Genomic DNA, 24,249 nt, shown 5'->3' with positions numbered 1-24,249 from the left:
GGCACCTCGGGGGGTTTGTGGTATATGGCCAATATAACACGGCTAAGGGCTGTATCCAGACACAGCGTTGCGTCCTGCGGAAGAACAGCACTGGCCGTGCTATATGGCCGTATACCACACCCCCTCTGGCCTTGCTTAATTCTACAGCTCACTAGAGGGCGCTAGCTGCAGCCAAAGCTGCAAACGTAACCAAATGTCTAAAACCGAATACGCATTGTTTGAAAAAGGTAGATTTTGTGGTGTTTATTGCAACTGTTATTAACTGTACTGCTCAAGTGTCAAATAAAAAATGAATTTGACATCATTGTGGCTACAGCAGAAAAGTTTCTGTGCCTGAAATAATTCACAACGGAAGACCTACAAGGGATACTTGCGATGGAAGAACTACCGCCTTCCCAGGCTGCTGAGCCTTTGGGGATCAGTTTTGACTTTATGATTTTAACAGAAGTAGCGTGAATTTTATTTATTTGTATGCATCTTTTTTTTTTTTTTTGCTAGTTAGTATGAATATGTTCATCCCAACGTTGTTTTGTGATATTTTACTACCTTGCACAGTAGGTTGCGAAAATACACCTTATAGATTGCAGTCTGCCAATAAACCTTAAAGAAGAAGAACGTCACCTTCGAAAAAAAACAACAACATAGTTTCCGTTTTCTTGTCAGGCCAGTTTCCGGGCCCGCCATGATGTTCAGAAGACAACGAGGAGCAACGGAAAGACCGTCGAAATGGATTTTATGGATTTAAACACCGACAATTATAGTTTGGAAGGAGATAATTACCGTCGTTTTGGAAAAGAGCTTAAGCTAACTGGTTATTAAAGTGGTTAATTCCAGTGGCCATTTGCTAACCAGTTAGCTCGCTACCCAAGTACTGTAAGCTAACGTTAGCTGCGGCTATTGTTTTTGTTTTGAGTGGTAGGTACACAGACCCAAGGCCGCAGATTTCCTTGTTTCATAATTTCATCGTAGGTCATACAAGGATGAACATCCTTGCTGTGTGGACTGCAACTCCGAAAAGGATCGTTTGAGGACTTATTTTTGGACGTTTTGATTTCAGTTTCCGGACCCGATAGAAGATTTTGGACTGCGCCGTTTACGGGCGGAAGAGCGAAGCTTGCGGCCTCGCATGGACTCCTAACCGCGAACTCGGGTGCCTCGCAGGCTCTCTGTGCCTCGCTGCTTTCAGCAGCTACAAGGCCCGGTTTTCGCGAGAGACTCCACCGACTGTATTAACCGTGAAAACCGTAATGGACACCTTCTGGAACTGTACTTTTCTTGTGGTTTTACCGGACTCTTAACGAACTGACCGGGTTATAGACGCTTTTGTCCCAGCCTTTCACTACTAGTAGCTTGGGTGTCTTTGTGACGTATACAGCTACAAGGACTATCTGTGAATACTTCCTCGTAGTTCATTGACTGTTTTCCCTTCGATATTATCAACTTGTGAAATAGATGGTTGACTCTGACCGTCAGATCTTAGACTAAAACTGATAGCTTTCCCTTCAGTCTCAAGAGTATATCTAGTACTGGTTATTGTTATTCTTAACTAACTTGTTTGTTTCCCCCCCCTGTCTTGAGTTTGATTTAAGTGATAGTTGTGAGAATGTCGTGTGTTCATTATAAGTTCTCGTCCAAACTGGACTACAACACCGTGACCTTCGACGGGCTGCACATCACCCTGGCCGAGCTCAAACGGCAGATCATGGGCAGAGAGCGCCTCAAAGCCACCGACTGTGACCTACAGATCACCAACGCACAGACCCGTGAAGGTAAGAACTAGGGCCAAGCGCGCCCTCCTCCGGCAGTCTGAAGTAGGACAGGTTGTGTTCTACAATGAGCTGATGCCCGTGTTTAAGTCAGTGATGCCTTTGTCACGATTCTCAATGATTCTATGCAGTTCTATGGTGTGTACTTGGCGATATGGACAAAATATCATAACACGGTATTACATTTTTCTTGGATTGTATTACTGTATTTTATGTTTTTTTAATAATATAAATTCTAAATTTGCTTTCTGAGTTTGTGACCCTAGGGTGGTCTTTCTCCCTTCTGATTTGTTTTTATACTGTTCAATTCAACTTCAACCAAAAATAATTTTCAGCATTTTCATAAATGTCTGCATTTCCTGCACTAATTTGAGATCATTTCCACCCTGCCATGTAGGCCTGCACGATATGGCCAAACAACCTAGGCATTCTTTTTAACCAAATGTTGCAATTGCAATTTGACTTGCGATTTAGAGCAAAAACACTTGGATGAACTGTTGGAATCAAAGAAATATAATGTTTATTCAAATTCTATAGATAATAGTGGGCACTTTGAATACAGTGTTTGACATGACAACGAAATGAAAATGCCAGGGAGGGGTTGTGACAGGGTAGGAACCAAAGTGTTGATAAGTGTTTCTAGGGGACCCTATAATCTTTGGCTAAATTTTTAATGTTTTTCTCTTAGATACTTAATGTAGCTAACATATTCTTGCTTTGCGTATTCCTCTTTTGATTTAGAAGACACTGTTGTACAAACAACATGCTGATTTTAGGTCTACACCCTCACTGGTATTATGAGGCTGTATAACTAATTACGTTTGCTATGACTCAGTGCATTTATTAGCCAGCTAACACGCGATTAGCATTAGCGGCTAACAACATTTGGGCCCGTACTTGCTAAGAGAAGCTAGCTGTTTTCAGATGTAAGAAACACTTAACTAATAGTGTAATTATAGAACGCCAGTGGATTTATATTAAAGTAGCAAAGTGGAAACGGCATTCGTTGTCATCAACATTGTTGCACGTGCTGCATTGATCATGCTGACTGAACGCAAGTGTCTCGTGGTCGAGGAACAGGGGAAAAAATATATATATATATGTATAATCTCTATGAACTCATAGGGAGGAAAGAGACTTTGAGTCCATTCTTTTTTAAGAGTTTAGCCTGGGTGACTTTACATTGTGAAGAAAGATCTGAATGTAAGTGTTTTTTGTTTTGATGAGGTCCACATCCCCAAACACTATGTATTACTAATTATATATTATATTCCTTATGGTTCTATAGAGTACAGTACTGATTATATATACTGGGTACCTTGTGGTTCTATAGAGTACAGTACTGATTATATATACTGGGTACCTTGTGGTTCTATAGAGTACAGTACTGATTATATATACTGGGTACCTTGTGGTTCTATAGAGTACAGTACTGATGATATATACTGCGTACCTTGTGGTTCTATAGAGTACAGTACTGATTATATATATGGTATTCCTTGTGGTTCTATAGAGTACAGTACTGATTATATATACTGGGTACCTTGTGGTTCTATAGAGTACAGTACTGATTATATATACTGCGTACCTTGTGGTTCTATAGAGTACAGTACTGATTATATATACTGGGTACCTTGTGGTTCTATAGAGTACAGTACTGATGATATATACTGCGTACCTTGTGGTTCTATAGAGTACAGTACTGATTATATATACTGGGTACCTTGTGGTTCTATAGAGTACAGTACTGATTATATATACTGGGTACCTTGTGGTTCTATAGAGTACAGTACTGATTATATATACTGGGTACCATGTGGTTCTATAGAGTACAGTACTGATTATATATACTGGGTACCTTGTGGTTCTATAGAGTACAGTACTGATGATATATATTGGGTACCTTGTGGTTCTATAGAGTACAGTACTGATTATATATACTGGGTACCTTGTGGTTCTATAGAGTACAGTACTGATTATATATCAAATCAAATCAAATTTTATTGGTCACATGCGCCGAATACAACAAGTGCAGACATTACAGTGAAATGCTTACTTACAGCCCTTAACCAACAGTGCGTTTATTTTAAACAAAAAAAGTAAGAATAAAACAACAACAAAAAAAAAAAGTGTTGAGAAAAACAAAGAGCAGAAGTAAAATAAAGTGACAGTAGGGAGGCTATATATACAGGGGGGTAACGGTGCAGAGTCAATGTGCGGGGGCACCGGCTAGTTGAGGTAGTTGAGGTAATATGTACATGTGGGTAGAGTTAAAGTGACTATGCATAAATACTTAACAGAGTAGCAGCAGCGTAAAAAGGATGGGGTGGGGGGGCAGTGCAAATAGTCCGGGTAGCCATGATTAGCTGTTCAGGAGTCTTATGGCTTGTGGGTAGAAGCTGTTGAGAAGTCTTTTGGACCTAGACTTGGCACTCCGGTACCGCTTGCCGTGCGGTAGCAGAGAGAACAGTCTATGACTAGGGTGGCTGGAGTCTTTGACAATTTTGAGGGCCTTCCTCAAAATAGAACCTTGTGGTTCTATAGAGTACAGTACTGATTATATATTCTGGGTACCTTGTGGTTCTATAGAGTACAGTACTGATTATATATACTGGGTACCTTGTGGTTCTCTAGAGTACATGAATGATGATATGCTGTGTACCTTGTGGTTCTCTAGAGTACAGTACTGATTATATATACTGGGTACCTTGTGGTTCTATAGAGTACAGTACTGATTATATATACTGGGTACCTTGTGGTTCTATAGAGTACAGTACTGATGATATATACTGGGTACCTTGTGGTTCTCTAGAGTACAGTACTGATTATATATACTGGGTACCTTGTGGTTATATAGAGTACAGTACTGATTATATATACTGGGTACCTTGTGGTTCTATAGAGTACAGTACTGATGATATATACTGGGTACCTTGTGGTTCTATAGAGTACAGTACTGATTATATATTCTGGGTACCTTGTGGTTATATAGAGTACAGTACTGATTATATATACTGGGTACCTTGTGGTTCTCTAGAGTACAGTACTGATTATATATTCTGGGTACCTTGTGGTTCTATAGAGTACAGTACTGCTTATATATACTGGGTACCTTGTGGTTCTATAGAGTACAGTACTGATTATATATACTGGGTACCTTGTGGTTCTATAGAGTACAGTACTGATTATATATACTGGGTACCTTGTGGTTCTATATAGTACATTAATGATGATATGCTGTGTACCTTGTGGTTCTATAGAGTACAGTACTGATTATATATACTGGGTACCTTGTGGTTCTATAGAGTACAGTACTGATTATATATACTGGGTACCTTGTGGTTCTCTAGAGTACAGTACTGATTATATATTCTGGGTACCTTGTGGTTCTATAGAGTACAGTACTGCTTATATGTACTGGGTACCTTGTGGTTCTATAGAGTACAGTACTGCTTATATATACTGTACCTTGTGGTTCTATAGAGTACATTAATGATGATATGCTGTTTACCTTGTGGTTCTATAGAGTACAGTACTGATTATATATACTGGGTACCTTGTGGTTCTATAGAGTACAGTACTGATTATATATGCTGTGTACCTTGTGGTTCTCTAGAGTACAGTACTGATTATATATACTGGGTACCTTGTGGTTCTATAGAGTACAGTACTGATTATATATACTGGGTACCTTGTGGTTCTATAGAGTACAGTACTGATGATATATACTGGGTACCTTGTGGTTCTCTAGAGTACAGTACTGATTATATATTCTGGGTACCTTGTGGTTCTATAGAGTACAGTACTGATTATATATACTGGGTACCTTGTGGTTCTCTAGAGTACAGTACTGATTATATATTCTGGGTACCTTGTGGTTCTATAGAGTACAGTACTGCTTATATATACTGTACCTTGTGGTTCTATAGAGTACATTAATGATGATATGCTGGGTACCTTGTGGTTCTATAGAGTACAGTACTGATTATATATACTGGGTACCTTGTGGTTCTATAGAGTACAGTACTGATTATATATACTGGGTACCTTGTGGTTCTATAGAGTACAGTACTGATTATATATACTGTGTACCTTGTGGTTCTATAGAGTACAGTACTGATTATATATACTGTATACCTTGTGGTTCTCTAGAGTACACTGATGAGGAGGTCCACATCCCCAAACACTCATCAGTGATCGTCAGACGCACCCCCATCGGAGGGGTCAAACCCGCGGGCAGAACGTTCATTGTGTACGTAGCTATGACTTCATGACCCTGTATTATTATATACGTGATATGAGTTTGGTGGTAGCCCCGATCTCCTGTTGACGCCTGTAAACTCCACACATCAACACACTAGTATCCAGTCAAATCAGCTAAAAGATTTATATTTTAAAGTTGTCTACGCCACGTTTATGGTTGTTATTGACATGTTTTTTTTTCCTGTTTGTGTTTGTAGTGACCGTTCTGACATGGCTGCCGGATCCTCCAGACCCGTATGTAACAAGCCACTCTTCCATTTCCTTACTACCTCTGTCCTCTCTCTCTATAAACTCTGCTCTGATTGGTTAAACATACTGTAAAAAAAACGCTGTTCTGATTGGTTAAGAGTTAACCCGGGTCACCAGGAAGTGAAATCTTTTTAACTCTTTGAGTTGTTACGGTGATAATATTCCATGTTTTGGTGTTTTTAAACTGCTACTGCTGTTCCCTGTGTGTATCTCACTGTGTTTTTAATCCAGCAGTGTTTTTAAATGTCTTCAATGTGTTGATGGATCTGAGCTGTTTGACTGTGTCTGTTTTATATCTGACTGTATTTCATATTGAAACCGACGGTTAGTGTGGTGTTGTAGCCTGCCACTGTACAGCCTCCCCTCTCTCTGTGTGTTGGGAAAATGCTTCATGGTCCCTACAGGCATTGATGATGGGATTATTACTGATTTTATTGGTTATTTATTTCAAATGAATGGAAATTCTGCTTTTTTCTTTCACATGGTGTTATAGCAATGAGTTTGTGACGTATTGACTGTAAGACTAATGCATTGATTTTATGGATACCTGTGTGTGGTGTGTGTGTGTGTGTGACTGTGTGTGTGTGTGACTGTGTGTGTGTGTGACTGTGTGTGTGTTTGACTGTGTGTGTGTGTGACTGTGTGTGTGTGTGACTGTGTGTGTGTGTGTGTGTGTGTGTGTGGGGGGGGGGTAAATCAGTCAATATTTTGGTGCTCAACAGTGTTCTGAACCGAAGGTTAATTGCTGATATTTCCCTGTCCTAATGTTGTTCTCATCTTATTCTGACATTAATATGGACTGGACATAGTTGATCCTTTGTTCTCTCAACAACGTTTTTTTTTTACTACAAACTACTTAGAAATGCAATGCATTTTGTCTACTTTGCCAGAATTTTTAATTCTTAATTTTTAACTTAAAGGTAAACTAGGTGTAATGTGTATATACTATGATGAATCCACGACCATGTTTGGTACAGAGTAAAAAAATAATAAAAATAAAAATACAAACATTGCAATGATGATAATAGCATAACGACATCAGAGACTATTACGACATCATTGAAATGATCTATTATGACATCACAGGGTTCTAACCGGGCTGACTGTATGGCATGGTAGGTAACCCGTGGCGACAGGGTTGTGTTTGGTTGCTGCTGTACGCTGCAGATCTGTCAATAAAGAGGTCATGTGTTCTGTTGTGAGCACGTTGCACCACCACACCAGACCCTGTGTCTTCCCTTCACAGTGACCTCTGAGCCTCCCAACCTACCAGCCTCCTGCTACGACGATGAAGACTTTATCGCTTACTAAACCAGACCCCTCTGCACTCCCTCTCCCCCCCTTCGTCCCTTGACTAGTGTTTACTACTATTGTGGAATGGTTATTGTAGTGAAAAGTATTGTTAAAAGAAATACATTTTATTATACTGTTTTTGAAGTGTTTTACATAATACGCTAGATAGATGCTCCAAAGTGGACCCCCAGCTCCTCACTCCATGCACTCCTGTAGATGATGAGGACTAGTGAAGGCAACATGGTGAAACTTCTGCCCAGTGAATGTAACTGTTACCATACGGCTACATGCAGTGGCTAGGTAGTAGGAGCTTGGGATAACTGGTGGAATGTGAGCTAATCTGTTACCTAGACCAGCCTAGCTCTGGATTTAATCCTGTTAGCCCCGTAGTCTGTTACCTAGACCAGCCTAGCTCTGGATTTAATCATGTTAGCCCGTAGTCTGTTACCTAGACCAGCCTAGCTCTGGATTTAATCCCGTTAGCCCGTAGTCTGTTACCTAGACCAGCCTAGCTCTGGATTTAATCCTGTTAGCCCCGTAGTCTGTTACCTAGACCAGCCTAGCTCTGGATTTTAATCCCGTTAGCCCGTAGTCTGTTACCTAGACCAGCCTAGCTCTGGATTTAATCCCGTTAGCCCCGTAGTCTGTTACCTAGACCAGCCTAGCTCTGGATTTTAATCCCGTTAGCCCGTAGTCTGTTACCTAGACCAGCCTAGCTCTGGATTTAATCCCGTTAGCCCGTAGTCTGTTACCTAGACCAGCCTAGCTCTGGATTTAATCCCGTTAGCCCGTAGTCTGTTACCTAGACCAGCCTAGCTCTGGATTTAATCCTGTTAGCCCGTAGTCTGTTACCTAGACCAGCCTAGCTCTGGATTTAATCCTGTTAGCCCCGTAGTCTGTTACCTAGACCAGCCTAGCTCTGGATTTAATCCTGTTAGCCCCGTAGTCTGTTACCTAGACCAGCCTAGCTCTGGATTTAATCCCGTTAGCCCATAGTCTGTTACCTAGACCAGCCTAGCTCTGGATTTAATCCTGTTAGCCCGTAGTCTGTTACCTAGACCAGCCTAGCTCTGGATTTAATCCCGTTATCCCGTAGTCTGTTACCTAGACCAGCCTAGCTCTGGATTTAATCCCGTTAGCCCGTAGTCTGTTACCTAGACCAGCCTAGCTCTGGATTTAATCCCGTTAGCCCGTAGTCTGTTACCTAGACCAGCCTAGCTCTGGATTTAATCCCGTTAGCCCGTAGTCTGTTACCTAGACCAGCCTAGCTCTGGATTTAATCCCGTTAGCCCGTAGTCTGTTACCTAGACCAGCCTAGCTCTGGATTTAATCCCGTTAGCCCGTAGTCTGTTACCTAGACCAGCCTAGCTCTGGATTTAATCCCGTTAGCCCGTAGTCTGTTACCTAGACCAGCCTAGCTCTGGATTTAATCCCGTTAGCCCATAGTCTGTTACCTAGACCAGCCTAGCTCTGGATTTAATCCTGTTAGCCCCGTAGTCTGTTACCTAGACCAGCCTAGCTCTGGATTTAATCCCGTTAGCCCCGTAGTCTGTTACCTAGACCAGCCTAGCTCTGGATTTAATCCCGTTAGCCCGTAGTCTGTTACCTAGACCAGCCTAGCTCTGGATTTAATCCCGTTAGCCCGTAGTCTGTTACCTAGACCAGCCTAGCTCTGGATTTAATCCCGTTAGCCCGTAGTCTGTTACCTAGACCAGCCTAGCTCTGGATTTAATCCTGTTAGCCCGTAGTCTGTTACCTAGACCAGCCTAGCTCTGGATTTAATCCTGTTAGCCCCGTAGTCTGTTACCTAGACCAGCCTAGCTCTGGATTTAATCCTGTTAGCCCCGTAGTCTGTTACCTAGACCAGCCTAGCTCTGGATTTAATCCTGTTAGCCCCGTAGTCTGTTACCTAGACCAGCCTAGCTCTGGATTTAATCCCGTTAGCCCGTAGTCTGTTACCTAGACCAGCCTAGCTCTGGATTTAATCCCGTTAGCCCGTAGTCTGTTACCTAGACCAGCCTAGCTCTGGATTTAATCCCGTTAGCCCCGTAGTCTTTTACCTAGACCAGCCTAGCTCTGGATTTAATCCTGTTAGCCCGTAGTCTGTTACCTAGACCAGCCTAGCTCTGGATTTAATCATGTTAGCCCCGTAGTCTGTTACCTAGACCAGCCTAGCTCTGGATTTAATCCTGTTAGCCCGTAGTCTGTTACCTAGACCAGCCTAGCTCTGGATTTAATCCTGTTAGCCCCGTAGTCTGTTACCTAGACCAGCCTAGCTCTGGATTTAATCCTGTTATCCCCGTAGTCTGTTACCTAGACCAGCCTAGCTCTGGATTTAATCCTGTTAGCCCGTAGTCTGTTACCTAGACCAGCCTAGCTCTGGATTTAATCCCGTTAGCCCGTAGTCTGTTACCTAGACCAGCCTAGCTCTGGATTTAATCCCGTTAGCCCGTAGTCTGTTACCTAGACCAGCCTAGCTCTGGATTTAATCCCGTTAGCCCGTAGTCTGTTACCTAGACCAGCCTAGCTCTGGATTTAATCCCGTTAGCCCGTAGTCTGTTACCTAGACCAGCCTAGCTCTGGATTTAATCCCGTTAGCCCGTAGTCTGTTACCTAGACCAGCCTAGCTCTGGATTTAATCCTGTTAGCCCATAGTCTGTTACCTAGACCAGCCTAGCTCTGGATTTAATCCTGTTAGCCCCGTAGTCTGTTACCTAGACCAGCCTAGCTCTGGATTTAATCCTGTTAGCCCCGTAGTCTGTTACCTAGACCAGCCTAGCTCTGGATTTAATCCCGTTAGCCCGTAGTCTGTTACCTAGACCAGCCTAGCTCTGGATTTAATCCCGTTAGCCCGTAGTCTGTTACCGAGACCAGCCTAGCTCTGGATTTAATCCCGTTAGCCCGTAGTCTGTTACCTAGACCAGCCTAGCTCTGGATTTTAATCCCGTTAGCCCGTTGTCTGTTACCTAGACCAGCCTAGCTCTGGATTTAATCCTGTTAGCCCATAGTCTGTTACCTAGACCAGCCTAGCTCTGGATTTAATCCTGTTAGCCCATAGTCTGTTACCTAGACCAGCCTAGCTCTGGATTTAATCCTGTTAGCCCATAGTCTGTTACCTAGACCAGCCTAGCTCTGGATTTAATCCTGTTAGCCCATAGTCTGTTACCTAGACCAGCCTAGCTCTGGATTTATTCTTGTTAGCCCATAGTCTGTTACCTAGACCAGCCTAGCTCTGGATTTAATCCTGTTAGCTAGCCAGGTGTAGCTAGCCAGGCTGTAATACCAACTACTACTACAGGTGTAGCTAGCCAGGCTGTAATACCAACTACTACTACAGGTGTAGCTAGCCAGGCTGTAATACCAACTACTACTACAGGTGTAGCTAGCCAGGCTGTAATACCAACTACTACTACAGGTGTAGCTAGCCAGGCTGTAATACCAACTACTACTACAGGTGTAGCTAGCCAGGCTGTAACACCAACTACTACTACAGGTGTAGCTAGCCAGGCTGTAATACCAACTACTACTACAGGTGTAGCTAGCCAGGCTGTAGGACCAACTACTACTACAGGTGTAGCTAGCCAGGCTGTAATACCAACTACTACTACAGGTGTAGCTAGCCAGGCTGTAATACCAACTACTACTACAGGTGTAGCTAGCCAGGCTGTAATACCAACTACTATTACAGGTGTAGCTAGCAGGCTGTAATACCAACTACTACTACAGGTGTAGCTAGCAGGCTGTAATACCAACTGCGACTACTACTTGTGTAGCTAGCCAGGCTGTAATACCAATTACTACTGCTGGTGTAGCTAGCCATGCTGTAATACCAACTACTACTACAGGTGTAGCTAGCCAGGCTGTAATACCAACTACTGCTGGTGTAGCTAGCCAGGCTGTAATACCAACAACTACTACTACAGGTGTAGCTAGCAGGCTGTAATACCTACTACTACTACTACTGCTGGTGTAGCTAGCCAGGCTGTAATACCAACTACTACTACAGGTGTAGCTAGCCAGGCTGTAATACCAACTACTACTACAGGTGTAGCTAGCCAGGCTGTAATACCAACAACTACTACTACAGTTGTAGCTAGCTAGGCTGTAATACCAACTACTACTACAGGTGTAGCTAGCCAGGCTGTAGACCCTACTACTACTACAGGTGTAGCTAGCCAGGCTGTAATACCAACTACTACTACAGGTGTAGCTAGCCAGGCTGTAATACCAACTACTACTACAGGTGTAGCTAGCCAGGCTGTAATACCAACTACTACTACAGGTGTAGCTAGCCAGGCTGTAATACCAACTACTACTACAGGTGTAGCTAGCTAGGCTGTAATACCAACTGCTACTACAGGTGTAGCTAGCCAGGCTGTAATACCAACTACTACTACAGGTGTAGCTAGCCAGGCTGTAATACCAACTACTACTACAGGTGTAGCTAGCCAGGCTGTAATACCAACTACTACTACAGGTGTAGCTAGCCAGGCTGTAATACCAACTACTACTACAGGTGTAGCTAGCCAGGCTGTAATACCAACTACTACTACAGGTGTAGCTAGCCAGGCTGTAATACCAACTACTACTACAGGTGTAGCTAGCCAGGCTGTAATACCAACTACTACTACAGGTGTAGCTAGCCAGGCTGTAATACCAACTACTACTACAGGTGTAGCTAGCCAGGCTGTAATACCAACTACTACTACAGGTGTAGCTAGCCAGGCTGTAATACCAACTACGACTACTACAGGTGTAGCTAGCCAGGCTGTAATACCAACTACGACTACTACAGGTGTAGCTAGCCAGGCTGTAATACCAACTACGACTACTGCCTGTGTAACTAGCCAGGCTGTAATACCAACTACGACTACTGCCTGTGTAGCTAGCCAGGCTGTAATACCAACTACGACTACTGGTGTAGCTAGCCAGGCTGTAGGACCAACTACTACTACAGGTGTAGCTAGCCAGGCTGTAGGACCAACTACTACTACAGGTGTAGCTAGCCAGGCTGTAATACCAACTACTACTACAGGTGTAGCTAGCCAGGCTGTAGGACCAACTACTACTACAGGTGTAGCTAGCCAGGCTGTAGGACCAACTACTACTACAGGTGTAGCTAGCCAGGCTGTAATACCTACTACTACTACAGGTGTAGCTAGCCAGGCTGTAATACCAACTACTACTACAGGTGTAGCTAGCCAGGCTGTAATACCAACTACTACTACAGGTGTAGCTAGCCAGGCTGTAATACCAACTACTACTACAGGTGTAGCTAGCTAGGCTGTAATACCAACTACTACTACAGGTGTAGCTAGCCAGGCTGTAATACCAACTACTACTACAGGTGTAGCTAGCCAGGCTGTAATACCAACTGCTACTACAGGTGTAGCTAGCCAGGCTGTAATACCAACTACTACTACAGGTGTAGCTAGCCAGGCTGTAATACCAACTACTACTACAGGTGTAGCTAGCCAGGCTGTAATACCAACTACTACTACAGGTGTAGCTAGCCAGGCTGTAATACCAGCTACTACTACAGGTGTAGCTAGCCAGGCTGTAATACCTACTACTACTACAGGTGTAGCTAGCCAGGCTGTAATACCAACTACTACTACAGGTGTAGCTAGCCAGGCTGTAATACCAACTACTACTACAGGTGTAGCTAGCCAGGCTGTAATACCAGCTACTACTACAGGTGTAGCTAGCCAGGCTGTAATACCTACTACTACTACAGGTGTAGCTAGCCAGGCTGTAATACCAACTACTACTACAGGTGTAGCTAGCCAGGCTGTAATACCAACTACTACTACAGGTGTAGCTAGCCAGGCTGTAGTCCCATCTACTACTGCTGTAGTACTAGTTTAGCTAGTTACCCCGCCCCCATCCCTAAGCATCAGTTCCCGTGTGAATCTCTGTGTTGGTCATCCTCCTCACATCGTATTGGAGGAGAAGGACGGTGAGGAATTGCTCTGGCTCTGCTGCGTTTGTTACAAGGCGTTCCGGGGGGTGAAGTTTCCCCTGGGTACATATCTAGGATCAGCTTCCCTGCCACCAATCCTTACCATAACCATTAGAGTGGAAATGCAGACCTGACCCCCAGATCAGCGTCTAGGGGAAACTTCACCCTACACCATGGTCTTCCTGCGCCCTGATGGTCTTCTGGTCTGAACCCAAACACTGATGTATCTTGTCCACACTGTAGTGGTTATATGAATTGACTTGGATGTATATGATCTGCTCCTCTGGCTGTGGAATGGGCGATCGATCTACTGTATGTCCTTGATTCCTCACCTCTCTCCTGCCTCCTCAAAAGACAGGTGGATGGTATCTTCTGGTCCCGATGTGTCTCTTAAGGGGAGAGGAAGCGATGCCAATATAATGTAGATTTGAGCCGGTGTCTGCTCCCAGGCAGACGGGTGGTGATTTCCACCTTGACTGTTCTGTCTTTATGTTGCTCTTCTCCTTCAGACCGACTCTTCACCGTCCGTGTCTCTGGCCCAGCTCTCTAAGGTACTCTCCCTCTCTCGCTCTCTCTCTCTATATATATCTATATCTCTCTCTATATCTCTCTCTCTGTCTGTCTGTCTGGGGGGGGTCTTTGGGAATCACGTTGGGGTGAATTTCATTTCAACTCATTAATTCGGGGCATGAATTAAAATGTATGAATTGATTATATCACCTTTGAACTATTCCCCTCCTCTCTTCTCCTCCTTCCTCCTCTTCTCCTCCCTCCTCTTCTCTTTCCCCCCTCCTCTTCCCCTCCCCCCTCCTCTTCTCCTCCCCACTCCTCTTCTTCTCCTCCTCCTCCCTCCTCTTTCCCTCCTCCTCCCCCTTCTTTTCCCCTCCTCCCTCCTCTTCTTCTCCTCCCTCCCTCCTCTTCCCCTCCTCCCTCCTCCTCCCTCCTCTTCCCCTCCTCCCTCCTCCTCCCTTCTTTTCCCCTCCTCCCTCCTCTTCTTCTCCTCCCTCCCTCCTCTTCCCCTCCTCCCTCCCTAACTCCACTCCTCCATCCCTTTCTTCTCTCTCCTCCTCCTCCTCATCCCCCTCTCCTCTCCCAGACTGCCAACCTAGCGGAGGCCAACGCATCAGAGGATGACAAGATCAGAGCCATGATGTCACAGTCCAACAGCGAATACGACCCCATACAGTGAGTTGAACACACACACACACTGGGGTTGGGCGGTATCCAGATGGTCATACCGTCACACCGTCCTTCTCATCCCGGGATTGATGCTATTAACAGCACTTCCAGTTGAGCAGGGCAGAAATTTGACGAACTGACTTTGTTGGAAAGGTGGCATCCTATGACGGTGCCACGTTGAAAGACACTGAGCTCTTCAGTACGGGCCATTCTCTACTGTCAATGTTTTGTCTATGGAGATTGCATGGCTGTGTGCTCGGTTTTATACACCTGTCAGCAACAGGTGTGGCTGAAATAGCCGAATCCACTAATTTGAAGGGGTGTCCACATACTTTTGTTTATATATAGTGTAGGTAGGAGCTACCGAATGGCATTTTTGGTAAGTTTGGACATTTTACAATCGAATGTGAACGAGAGACATTGTGCAAATGAACAAAGTTTTGATGCATCTTGTCTGAAGGAAGAACAGCACTGGCTCTGGAGCAGCATGTGGACAAGCTGTGTCTGTGTGGAGTCTGGAGTCGCTAGGGCAACAGGCCTGCTTGTCTGAAGGAAGAACAGCACTGGCTCTGGAGTAGCATGTGGACAAGCTGTGTCTGTGTGGAGTCTGGAGTCGCTAGGGCAACAGGCCTGCTTGTCTGAAGGAAGAACAGCACTGGCTCTGGAGCAGCATGTGGACAAGCTGTGTCTGTTTTGGAGTCTGGAGTCGCTACAATCAACTGCCCGATTAACTCTACGCGAAGGAGATGTGTCGCTCTGCATGGGGAAAATGGTGGTCACACCAGATATGTGATGTCTTCACTATTATTCTACAATGTAGAAAATAGTAAAAATAAAGAAAAACCCTTGAATGAGTAGGTGTTCTAAAACTTTTGACTGGTACTGTATTAGTGAGTCACATATGAAGAACCATCTAAAGATATATTATATGAGTGAGTCACATGAAGAACCATCTAAAGACATTATGAGTGAGTCACATATGAAGAACCATCTAAAGACATATTATGTCTGAAGTTATCATTTTGAAAAAGTACATTTTAAGTGGGGGAAAAAAGGGTCCGTCTGCATCAACCCATTAGAACTTGGCGCTATAAAGGGTCAATCTGCAATCCAATCACGAGCCTGAACAAATACAGACCGACCAATCAGAACACGTCTTTGCCATCTCCCTCTAAGTATGGTCTAGTCTAGCCAGCAGTAACGGCACGCAAGCAAAAACAACAACAACAACAACACTGTCAGACATCTTAAAGTACGTGTCACATCGTTGTTCAGTGATGACAGGAATTTGTCTGATCATAATACATTTCCTAATGTATTTGATGATTTATGTTCGGAGTCTATTTTGGTAAAAAATGGTGTTATTCTATCAAGTCTTGTTAAACTGAACACGTCAGATTGACGTTTCAGAGCCGTTAGGTTCCATCTGCTAAAAACAAAAAAACAACATGTCTCAGGATTTTGATACTTTGTACTTTTAGGTGAGGACCTTTTTTTAATGGGTAATGAAAAAATAATTCACTACAAAACCATTCTGAGATCTGGGATGTGAAAACGGATGCTCAATAATATCTCAGAACTATATGCTTTGTTCAGCTAGAACCTCGTAGTCCCACGGGTCACTGAACCGTTGTCTAATTCGTTGAGGCTAACAGGCTAGCCCTTTTCATTGTTTAGTCTGCAGCGCATTTTGATGATGTCATAATTAATTCAATTCCAAATGCAAGCTTCATAACTCGATTTATCGATTTCAAGCATTTGTGACTTCCCAATAGAGCAGTATGCTTATGCTAGTAGTAGTTGTTGTTGCTTGATGCTCCACTGCCGGTGAGCCTTGCAAAGTACAACGGTTCATATTCCTGATCACCAAACCAATTTCCCGGAGCTGCGTATTTATTTGTCAGTCCTCTCTCCCTATAATGGGACGTTTGCGCTGCACCGTTCCCTGTAGCTTTACAGGAAATCAGCAATCTGTTCACTAGCTCAGTGGTTCGGAAATATTTTGACACGCGACCTCCATAAAGGATAATGAATTTATTTGCAAATTATGGTGGAAAATAAGTATTTGGTCACCTACAAACAAGCAAGATTTCTGGCTCTCACAGATCTGTAACTTCTTCTTTAAGAGGCTCCTCTGTCCTCCACTCGTTACCTGTATTAATGGCACCTGTTTGAACTTGTTATCAGTATAAAAGACACCTGTCCACAACCTCAAACAGTCACACTCCAAACTCCACTATGGCCAAGACCAAAGAGCTGTCAAAGGACACCAGAAACAAAATTGTAGACCTGCACCAGGCTAGGAAGACTGAATCTGCAATAGGTAAGCAGCTTGGTTTGAAGAAATCAACTGTGGGAGCAATTATTAGGAAATGGAAGACATACAAGACCACTGATAATCTCCCTCGATCTGGGGCTCCACGCAAGATCTCACCCCGTGGGGTCAAAATGATCACAAGAACGGTGAGCAAAAATCCCAGAACCACACGGGGGGGACCTAGTGAATGACCTGCAGAGAGCTGGGACCAAAGTAACAAAGCCTACCATCAGTAACACACTACGCCGCCAGGGACTCAAATCCTGCAGTGCCAGACGTGTCCCCCTGCTTAAGCCAGTACATGTCCAGGCCCGTCTGAAGTTTGCTAGAGTGCATTTGGATGATCCAGAAGAGGATTGGGAGAATGTCATATGGTCAGATGAAACCAAAATATAACTTTTTGGTAAACTCAACTCGTCGTGTTTGGAGGACAAAGAATGCTGAGTTGCATCCAAAGAACACCATACCTACTGTGAAGCATGGGGGTGGAAACATCATGCTTTGGGGCTGTTTTTTCTGCAAAGGGACCAGGACGACTGATCCGTGTAAAGGAAAGAATGAATGGGGCCATGTATCGTGAGATTTTGAGTGAAAACCTCCTTCCATCAGCAAGGGCATTGAAGATGAAACGTGGCTGGGTCTTTCAGCATGACAATGATCCCAAACACACCGCCCGGGCAACGAAGGAGTGGCTTCGTAAGAAGCATTTCAAAGTCCTGGAGTGGCCTAGCCAGTCTCCAGATCTCAACCCCATAGAAAATCTTTGGAGGGAGTTGAAAGTCCGTGTTGCCCAGCGACAGCCCCAAAACATCACTGCTCTAGAGGAGATCTGCATGGAGGAATGGGCCAAAATACCAGCAACAGTGTGTGAAAACCTTGTGAAGACTTACAGAAAACGTTTGACCTGTGTCATTGCCAACAAAGGGTATATAACAAAGTATTGAGAAACTTTTGTTATTGACCAAATACTTATTTTCCACCATAATTTGCAAATAAATTCATTAAAAATCCTACAATGTGATTTTCTGGATTTTTTTTCTCATTTTGTCTGTCATAGTTGACGTGTACCTATGATGAAAATTACAGGCCTCTCTCATATTTTTAAGTGGGAGAACTTGCACAATTGGTAGCTGACTAAATACTTTTTTTCCCCACTGTAGGTTAAGCTACTCTGTTTTTTTGGCGGGAGAAAATGTAAAAACAAGTGGTTTCTGGTCACTAATCTGGATATGTGCGCCCGCCATTGCTGATGACTGACTGGTCATTGGTCAACAGTCAAGACGTGCAACTTTTTTGCTTCTGAAGCACAGAGGAGATGTTTTTTTTTAAACAAGAAGTTGGCGCAATGCCGTAGGCCTATGTTAGTGACCAGATCGAATATGCAAAGATTTAAATATAAAATATGAATGGTGAGCTATAGCTAGCCTGTATATACACTCACGATCCCAAAACCTTCTCACTGCGGTACTGTAGCTCACCCACCTGTGTTGATTGACAGTTTGCTGGTCCAATCAGAGGGCTGAGTGTGCGTTTCACTAGCCAATCTGTGTGTGCTATACTGTCTCTGGCTGCGTAAAGAGTAGCATATTTCCCACGGAGACTCCGTGCCACAAAATGAGTGACAAAACGTTGCAAAAAAAAACCCTGGCCAGATAATTTCCAAGTCATCGATCTCAGATCAAAGTAGAGTCCGGGAGTTCTTGAGGCTCCAAGTATGTTTTATTTTCTGTCGAGTCTCAAGTCATCAAATTTGTGACTCGAGTCAGACTCGAGTCCAAGTCGTGTGACTGGAGTCCGCATTTAGTAAAGTTTAGTATAATGTTTAAACTGGGACTCAGCGGCGGCAGGATTGAGGTCAGATCTAACAGATGAGGGTGATGAAGACGGGTTGGGCTCATGCTGTTTCAACGTGGGTCGCTACGGGACCAAAACAAGCCGACGCGTTTAGCCGCACGCTTCAACGCTCTTTAGTTGTTTTTGAATCGGCCCAGTATTACAGTCTACTTGGTGATGGTTGACTCTGCCTTCAGTGTGTTTTTGAATCGGCCCAGTATAACAGTCTACTTGGTGATGGTTGACTCTGCCTTCAGTGTGTTTTTGAATCGGCCCAGTATAACAGTCTACTTGGTGATGGTTGACTCTGCCTTCAGTGTGTTTTTGAGTCGGCCCAGTATTACAGTCTACTTGGTGATGGTTGACTCTGCCTTCAGTGTGTTTTTGAATCGGCCCAGTATAACAGTCTACTTGGTGATGGTTGACTCTGCCTTCAGTGTGTTTTTGAATCGGCCCAGTATAACAGTCTACTTGGTGATGGTTGACTCTGCCTTCAGTGTGTTTTTGAGTCGGCCCAGTATTACAGTCTACTGGGTGATGGTTGACTCTGCCTTCAGTGTGTTTTTGAGTCGGCCCAGTATTACAGTCTACTGGGTGATGGTTGACTCTGCCTTCAGTGTGTTTTCTGTGTTCCTCCTCAGTTACTCTAAGAAGGCCATCGGACCCCCTCCTGCACATTACACCTGCTATCGCTGTGGCAAGAACGGACACTACATCAAACACTGCCCCTTGCAGCTGGTACGAAGCTACATAACACTACATATACACTACATATACACTACATAACACTACATATACACTACATATACACTACACCTGCTATCGCTGTGGCAAGAACGGACACTACATCAAACACTGCCCCTTGCAGCTGGTACGAAGCTACATAACACTACATATACACTACATATACACTACATAACACTACATATACACTACATATACACTACACCTGCTATCGCTGTGGCAAGAACGGACACTACATCAAACACTGCCCCATGTAGCTGGTACGAAGCTACATATACACTACATAACACTACACCTGCTATCGCTGTGGCAAGAACGGACACTACATCAAACACTGCCCCATGCAGCTGGTACGAAGCTACATAACACTACATATACACTACATAACACTACATATACACTACACCTGCTATCGCTGTGGCAAGAACGGACACTACATCAAACACTGCCCCATGTAGCTGGTACGAAGCTACATATACACTACATATACACTACATAACACTACACCTGCTATCGCTGTGGCAAGAACGGACACTACATCAAACACTGCCCCATGCAGATGGTACGAAGCTACATAACACTACATATACACTACATATACGCTACATAACACTACATATACACTACATAACACTACACCTGCTATCGCTGTGGCAAGAACGGACACTACATCAAACACTATCCCCATGCAGATGGTTCAATGTTATATATTCGCTACATAAGACTACATACAGTCCCTTCAGGAAGTCTTCACACCCCTCCACTTGTTCCACTTGTTGTTGTGTTACAGCCTGAATTTAAAATGGATTCCATTGAGATTTTCTTGTCACTGGCCTACACACAATACCCCATAATGGAAGTGGAATTATGTTTTTTGAAATTTTAACAAATTAATTAAAAATGTAAAGCTGAAATGTCTTGAGACCAGTAAGGATTCAACTCCTTTTTGTTATGGCAAGCCTAAATATGTTCAGAAGTAAAAATGTACTTACCAAGTCACATAAGTTGCATGGATTTTAACATGTTTAACATGATTTTTGAATGATTACCACATCTCTGTACCCCAAACATACAATTATCTGTGAGGTCCCTCAGTGAATTTCAAACAAAGATTAAACCACAAATACCAGAGGTTTTCTAATGCCTCGCAAAGAAGGGCACCTTTTGGTAGATGGGTAAACAAATCAAAATAAAGCAGAAGTTTAATATCCCTTTTAGCAAATGGAAGTGATTAATTACACTTTGGATGGTGTATCAATACACCCAGTCACTACAAAGATACAGGCGTCCTTCCAAACTCAGTTGCGAGAGAGGAAGGAAACCGCTCAGGGATTTCACCATGAGGCCAATGGTGACATTAAAACAGTTTAATGATCTGTGATAGAAAACTACATATACACTACATAACAGTACATATACACTACATATACGTTACCCCTGCTACCCCTGTGGCAAGAACGGTCACTACATCAAACACTGCCCCATGCAGATGGTACGACACTACATATACACTACATAACACTACATATACATTACATAACCCTACATATACACTACATAACATGACATAACCCTACATAACATTACATAACCCTACATATACACTACATAACATGACATAACCCTACATATACACTACATAACATTACATAACCCTACATATACACTACATAACATGACATAGCCCTACATATACACTACATAACATGACATAACCCTACATATACACTACATAACCCTACATATACACTACATAACATTACATAACCCTACATATACACTACATAACATGACATAACCTTACATATACACTACATAACCCTACATATATACTACATATACACTACATAGCCCTACATATACACTACATAACATGACATAACCCTACATATACACTACATAACATTACATTACACTACATAACATGACATAACCTTACATATACACTACATAACATGACATAACCTTACATATACACTACATAACCCTACATATACACTACATAACATTACATAACCCTACATATACACTACATAACATGACATAACCTTACATATACACTACATAACCCTACATATACACTACATATACACTACATAGCCCTACATATACACTACATAACATGACATAACCCTACATATACACTACATAACATTACATTACACTACATAACATGACATAACCTTACATATACACTACATAACATGACATAACCTTACATATACACTACATAACCCTACATATACACTACATAACATTACATAACCCTACATATACACTACATAGCCCTACATATACACTACATACATGACATAACCCTACATATACACTACGTAACATTACATGCTCTGTGTTGTAGGATAAGAGTGTGGAGGCTCCTAAGCCAGTCAGGACCAGTAAGGGGATCCCTCAGAGCTTTATGGTGAAGGCTGAACCAGGAACTAAAGGAGCCATGTTGACCAGCACTGGAGAATACGCTATCCCTGCTATAGACGCGTAGGTACCACCCACACACACACCATGTTGACCAGCCCTGGAGAATACACTATCCCTGCTATAGACAGGTATGTACCGCACTTAATATAATGTGTGTATTCCAGGGAGGTCTATGTTCTGGGGGGAAGAAGGAGAGTGTAGATAATATAATGTGTGTATTCCAGGGAGGTCTATGTTCTGGGGGGAAGAAGGAGAGTGTAGATAATATAATGTGTGTATTCCAGGGAGGTCTATGTTCTAGGGGGAAGAAGGAGAGTGTAGATAATATAATGTGTGTATTCCAGGGAGGCCTATGCTCTGGGGGGAAGAAGGAGAGTGTAGATAATATAATGTGTGTATTCCAGGGAGGCCTATGCTCTGGGGGGAAGAAGGAGAGTGTAGATAATATAATGTGTGTATTCCAGGGAGGCCTATGCTCTGGGGGAAGAAGGAGAGTGTAGATAATATAATGTGTGTATTCCAGGGAGGCCTATGTTCTGGGGGAAGAAGGAGAGTGTAGATAATATAATGTGTGTATTCCAGGGAGGCCTATGTTCTGGGGGAAGAAGGAGAGTGTAGATAATATAATGTGTGTATTCCAGGGAGGTCTATGCTCTGGGGAAGAAGGAGAGTGTAGATAATATAATGTGTGTATTCCAGGGAGGCCTATGCTCCGGGGGAAGAAGGAGAGTGTAGATAATATAATGTGTGTATTCCAGGGAGGCCTATGTTCTGGGGGGAAGAAGGAGAGTGTAGATAATATAATGTGTGTATTCCAGGGAGGCCTATGCTCCGGGGGAAGAAGGAGAGTGTAGATAATATAATGTGTGTTATTCCAGGGAGGCCTATGCTCCGGGGGAAGAAGGAGAGGTGTAGATAATATAATGTGTGTATTCCAGGGAGGCCTATGTTCTGGGGGAAGAAGGAGAGTGTAGATAATATAATGTGTGTATTCCAGGGAGGCCTATGCTCCGGGGGAAGAAGGAGAGGTGTAGATAATATAATGTGTGTATTCCAGGGAGGCCTATGCTCCGGGGGAAGAAGGAGAGTGTAGATAATATAATGTGTGTATTCCAGGGAGGCCTATGCTCTGGGGAAGAAAGAGCGCCCCCCCTTTGTTCCACGTGAAGCGTCATCGTCTGAAGATGAGGCTGATCCAATCCCTGATGAGCTGCTCTGCCCCATCTGTAATTAACTCATTATTATTATTATTATTATTATTACATTTAATTATACACTTTGTTTATTGGTTTGGTTTCATTTAACTAGGAGATTTTTTGTTGTTGTCAAAAGACCAGAAATGACATCTGAGCAGCGATTTGTTGTTGAGACGTCTTTTTAAAAACCACTTCCTTGAATCATTTGAATGTTCTGTCTTCTAAAATGTCTTCCAGGTAATGACCTGATGAATGATGCTGTGGTCATACCTTGCTGTGGGAACTCCTACTGCGACGACTGTGAGTTAATACAGGAGCTTTCTAACTTTTCTTGGCAAACTGGCGACCCAGGGGACCCCGATCGTATGTTAGCATAAATATCATCAGCTGAAAGGTAAATCAACATTTTTGAAATGAATAGATTCATTATTTTTGACCTTCCCACAGTTCATTGGAAGATTTTTTAAAATTTTTGTCATTTAGCAGACGCTCTTAACCCTAATTGCTCCTGTAAATCGCTCTGGATTAAGTGCCTTGCTTAAGGGCACATCGACAGATTTTTCACCTAGTCGGCTCGGGGATTAGAACCAGCGACCTTTTCGGTTACTGGCACAACGCTCTTACCCACTAAGCTACCTGCCGTTAGTGTAAACTCTAACTTAGGGGTTCTATTCAGTCCCTAGCGCTGAAGATCCGCTTCATAGCGCGATTGACAATCAAAGGCAACGTTCCCACGGTCGCGGAGACTGCGTTCACGGTAAACGCTGCATTTGTCGTCACAATCAGAAATGACCTTAACGTTTTTCTGCGGAGACGTATTGAATCCGGCCCGTAGGTATCTTGGCGTCAAAAGATTCTGCAATTCAAAATGGAAAAAAATGCATTGAAATACAACATTTTTGCAGTTTTGAAGCTAATTTCCTGCAATTCTACACAGTTTGGCATGGACCTGAGAGATCATTTTGCGGTTTTAAAGCTAATTCCCTGCAATTCTTTGCATTTTCCAATGGC

At 43.2% G+C, this 24,249-nt stretch overlaps 1 protein-coding gene and 1 long non-coding RNA gene across 2 annotated transcripts in view; one reads left to right on the top strand and one right to left on the bottom strand.

Moving 5' to 3' along the window:
• The first annotated feature begins 647 nt into the window (after window positions 1–647).
• LOC121557041 (E3 ubiquitin-protein ligase RBBP6) overlaps window positions 648–24,249 on the top strand; it is a 51,283-nt gene continuing 27,681 nt past the window's right edge. Inside the window, exons 1-9 of the mRNA XM_045213100.1 lie at window positions 648–1,769; window positions 5,919–6,018; window positions 6,227–6,263; window positions 14,043–14,084; window positions 14,630–14,718; window positions 19,504–19,600; window positions 21,966–22,102; window positions 23,159–23,268; window positions 23,476–23,538. Of these exons, the coding sequence (XP_045069035.1) occupies window positions 1,604–1,769; window positions 5,919–6,018; window positions 6,227–6,263; window positions 14,043–14,084; window positions 14,630–14,718; window positions 19,504–19,600; window positions 21,966–22,102; window positions 23,159–23,268; window positions 23,476–23,538 (841 nt within the window). The 5' untranslated portion in view covers window positions 648–1,603. The remainder of the gene's footprint in view (window positions 1,770–5,918; window positions 6,019–6,226; window positions 6,264–14,042; window positions 14,085–14,629; window positions 14,719–19,503; window positions 19,601–21,965; window positions 22,103–23,158; window positions 23,269–23,475; window positions 23,539–24,249) is intronic.
• On the bottom strand, window positions 6,963–8,142 carry LOC121557038. The gene is made up of 2 exons (XR_005998278.2): window positions 8,070–8,142; window positions 6,963–7,918 (listed from the first exon to the last, which is right to left on the bottom strand). It is a non-coding gene; the product is annotated as an uncharacterized LOC121557038 (long non-coding RNA).

The sequence above is a fragment of the Coregonus clupeaformis genome, unplaced genomic scaffold (genome assembly GCF_020615455.1).
Source record: "Coregonus clupeaformis isolate EN_2021a unplaced genomic scaffold, ASM2061545v1 scaf0078, whole genome shotgun sequence".
In the NCBI taxonomy this organism is placed as follows: domain Eukaryota; kingdom Metazoa; phylum Chordata; class Actinopteri; order Salmoniformes; family Salmonidae; genus Coregonus; species Coregonus clupeaformis.
Note: the sequence above shows the minus strand (reverse complement) of the source record. Positions and strands in the feature narration are given on the sequence as shown.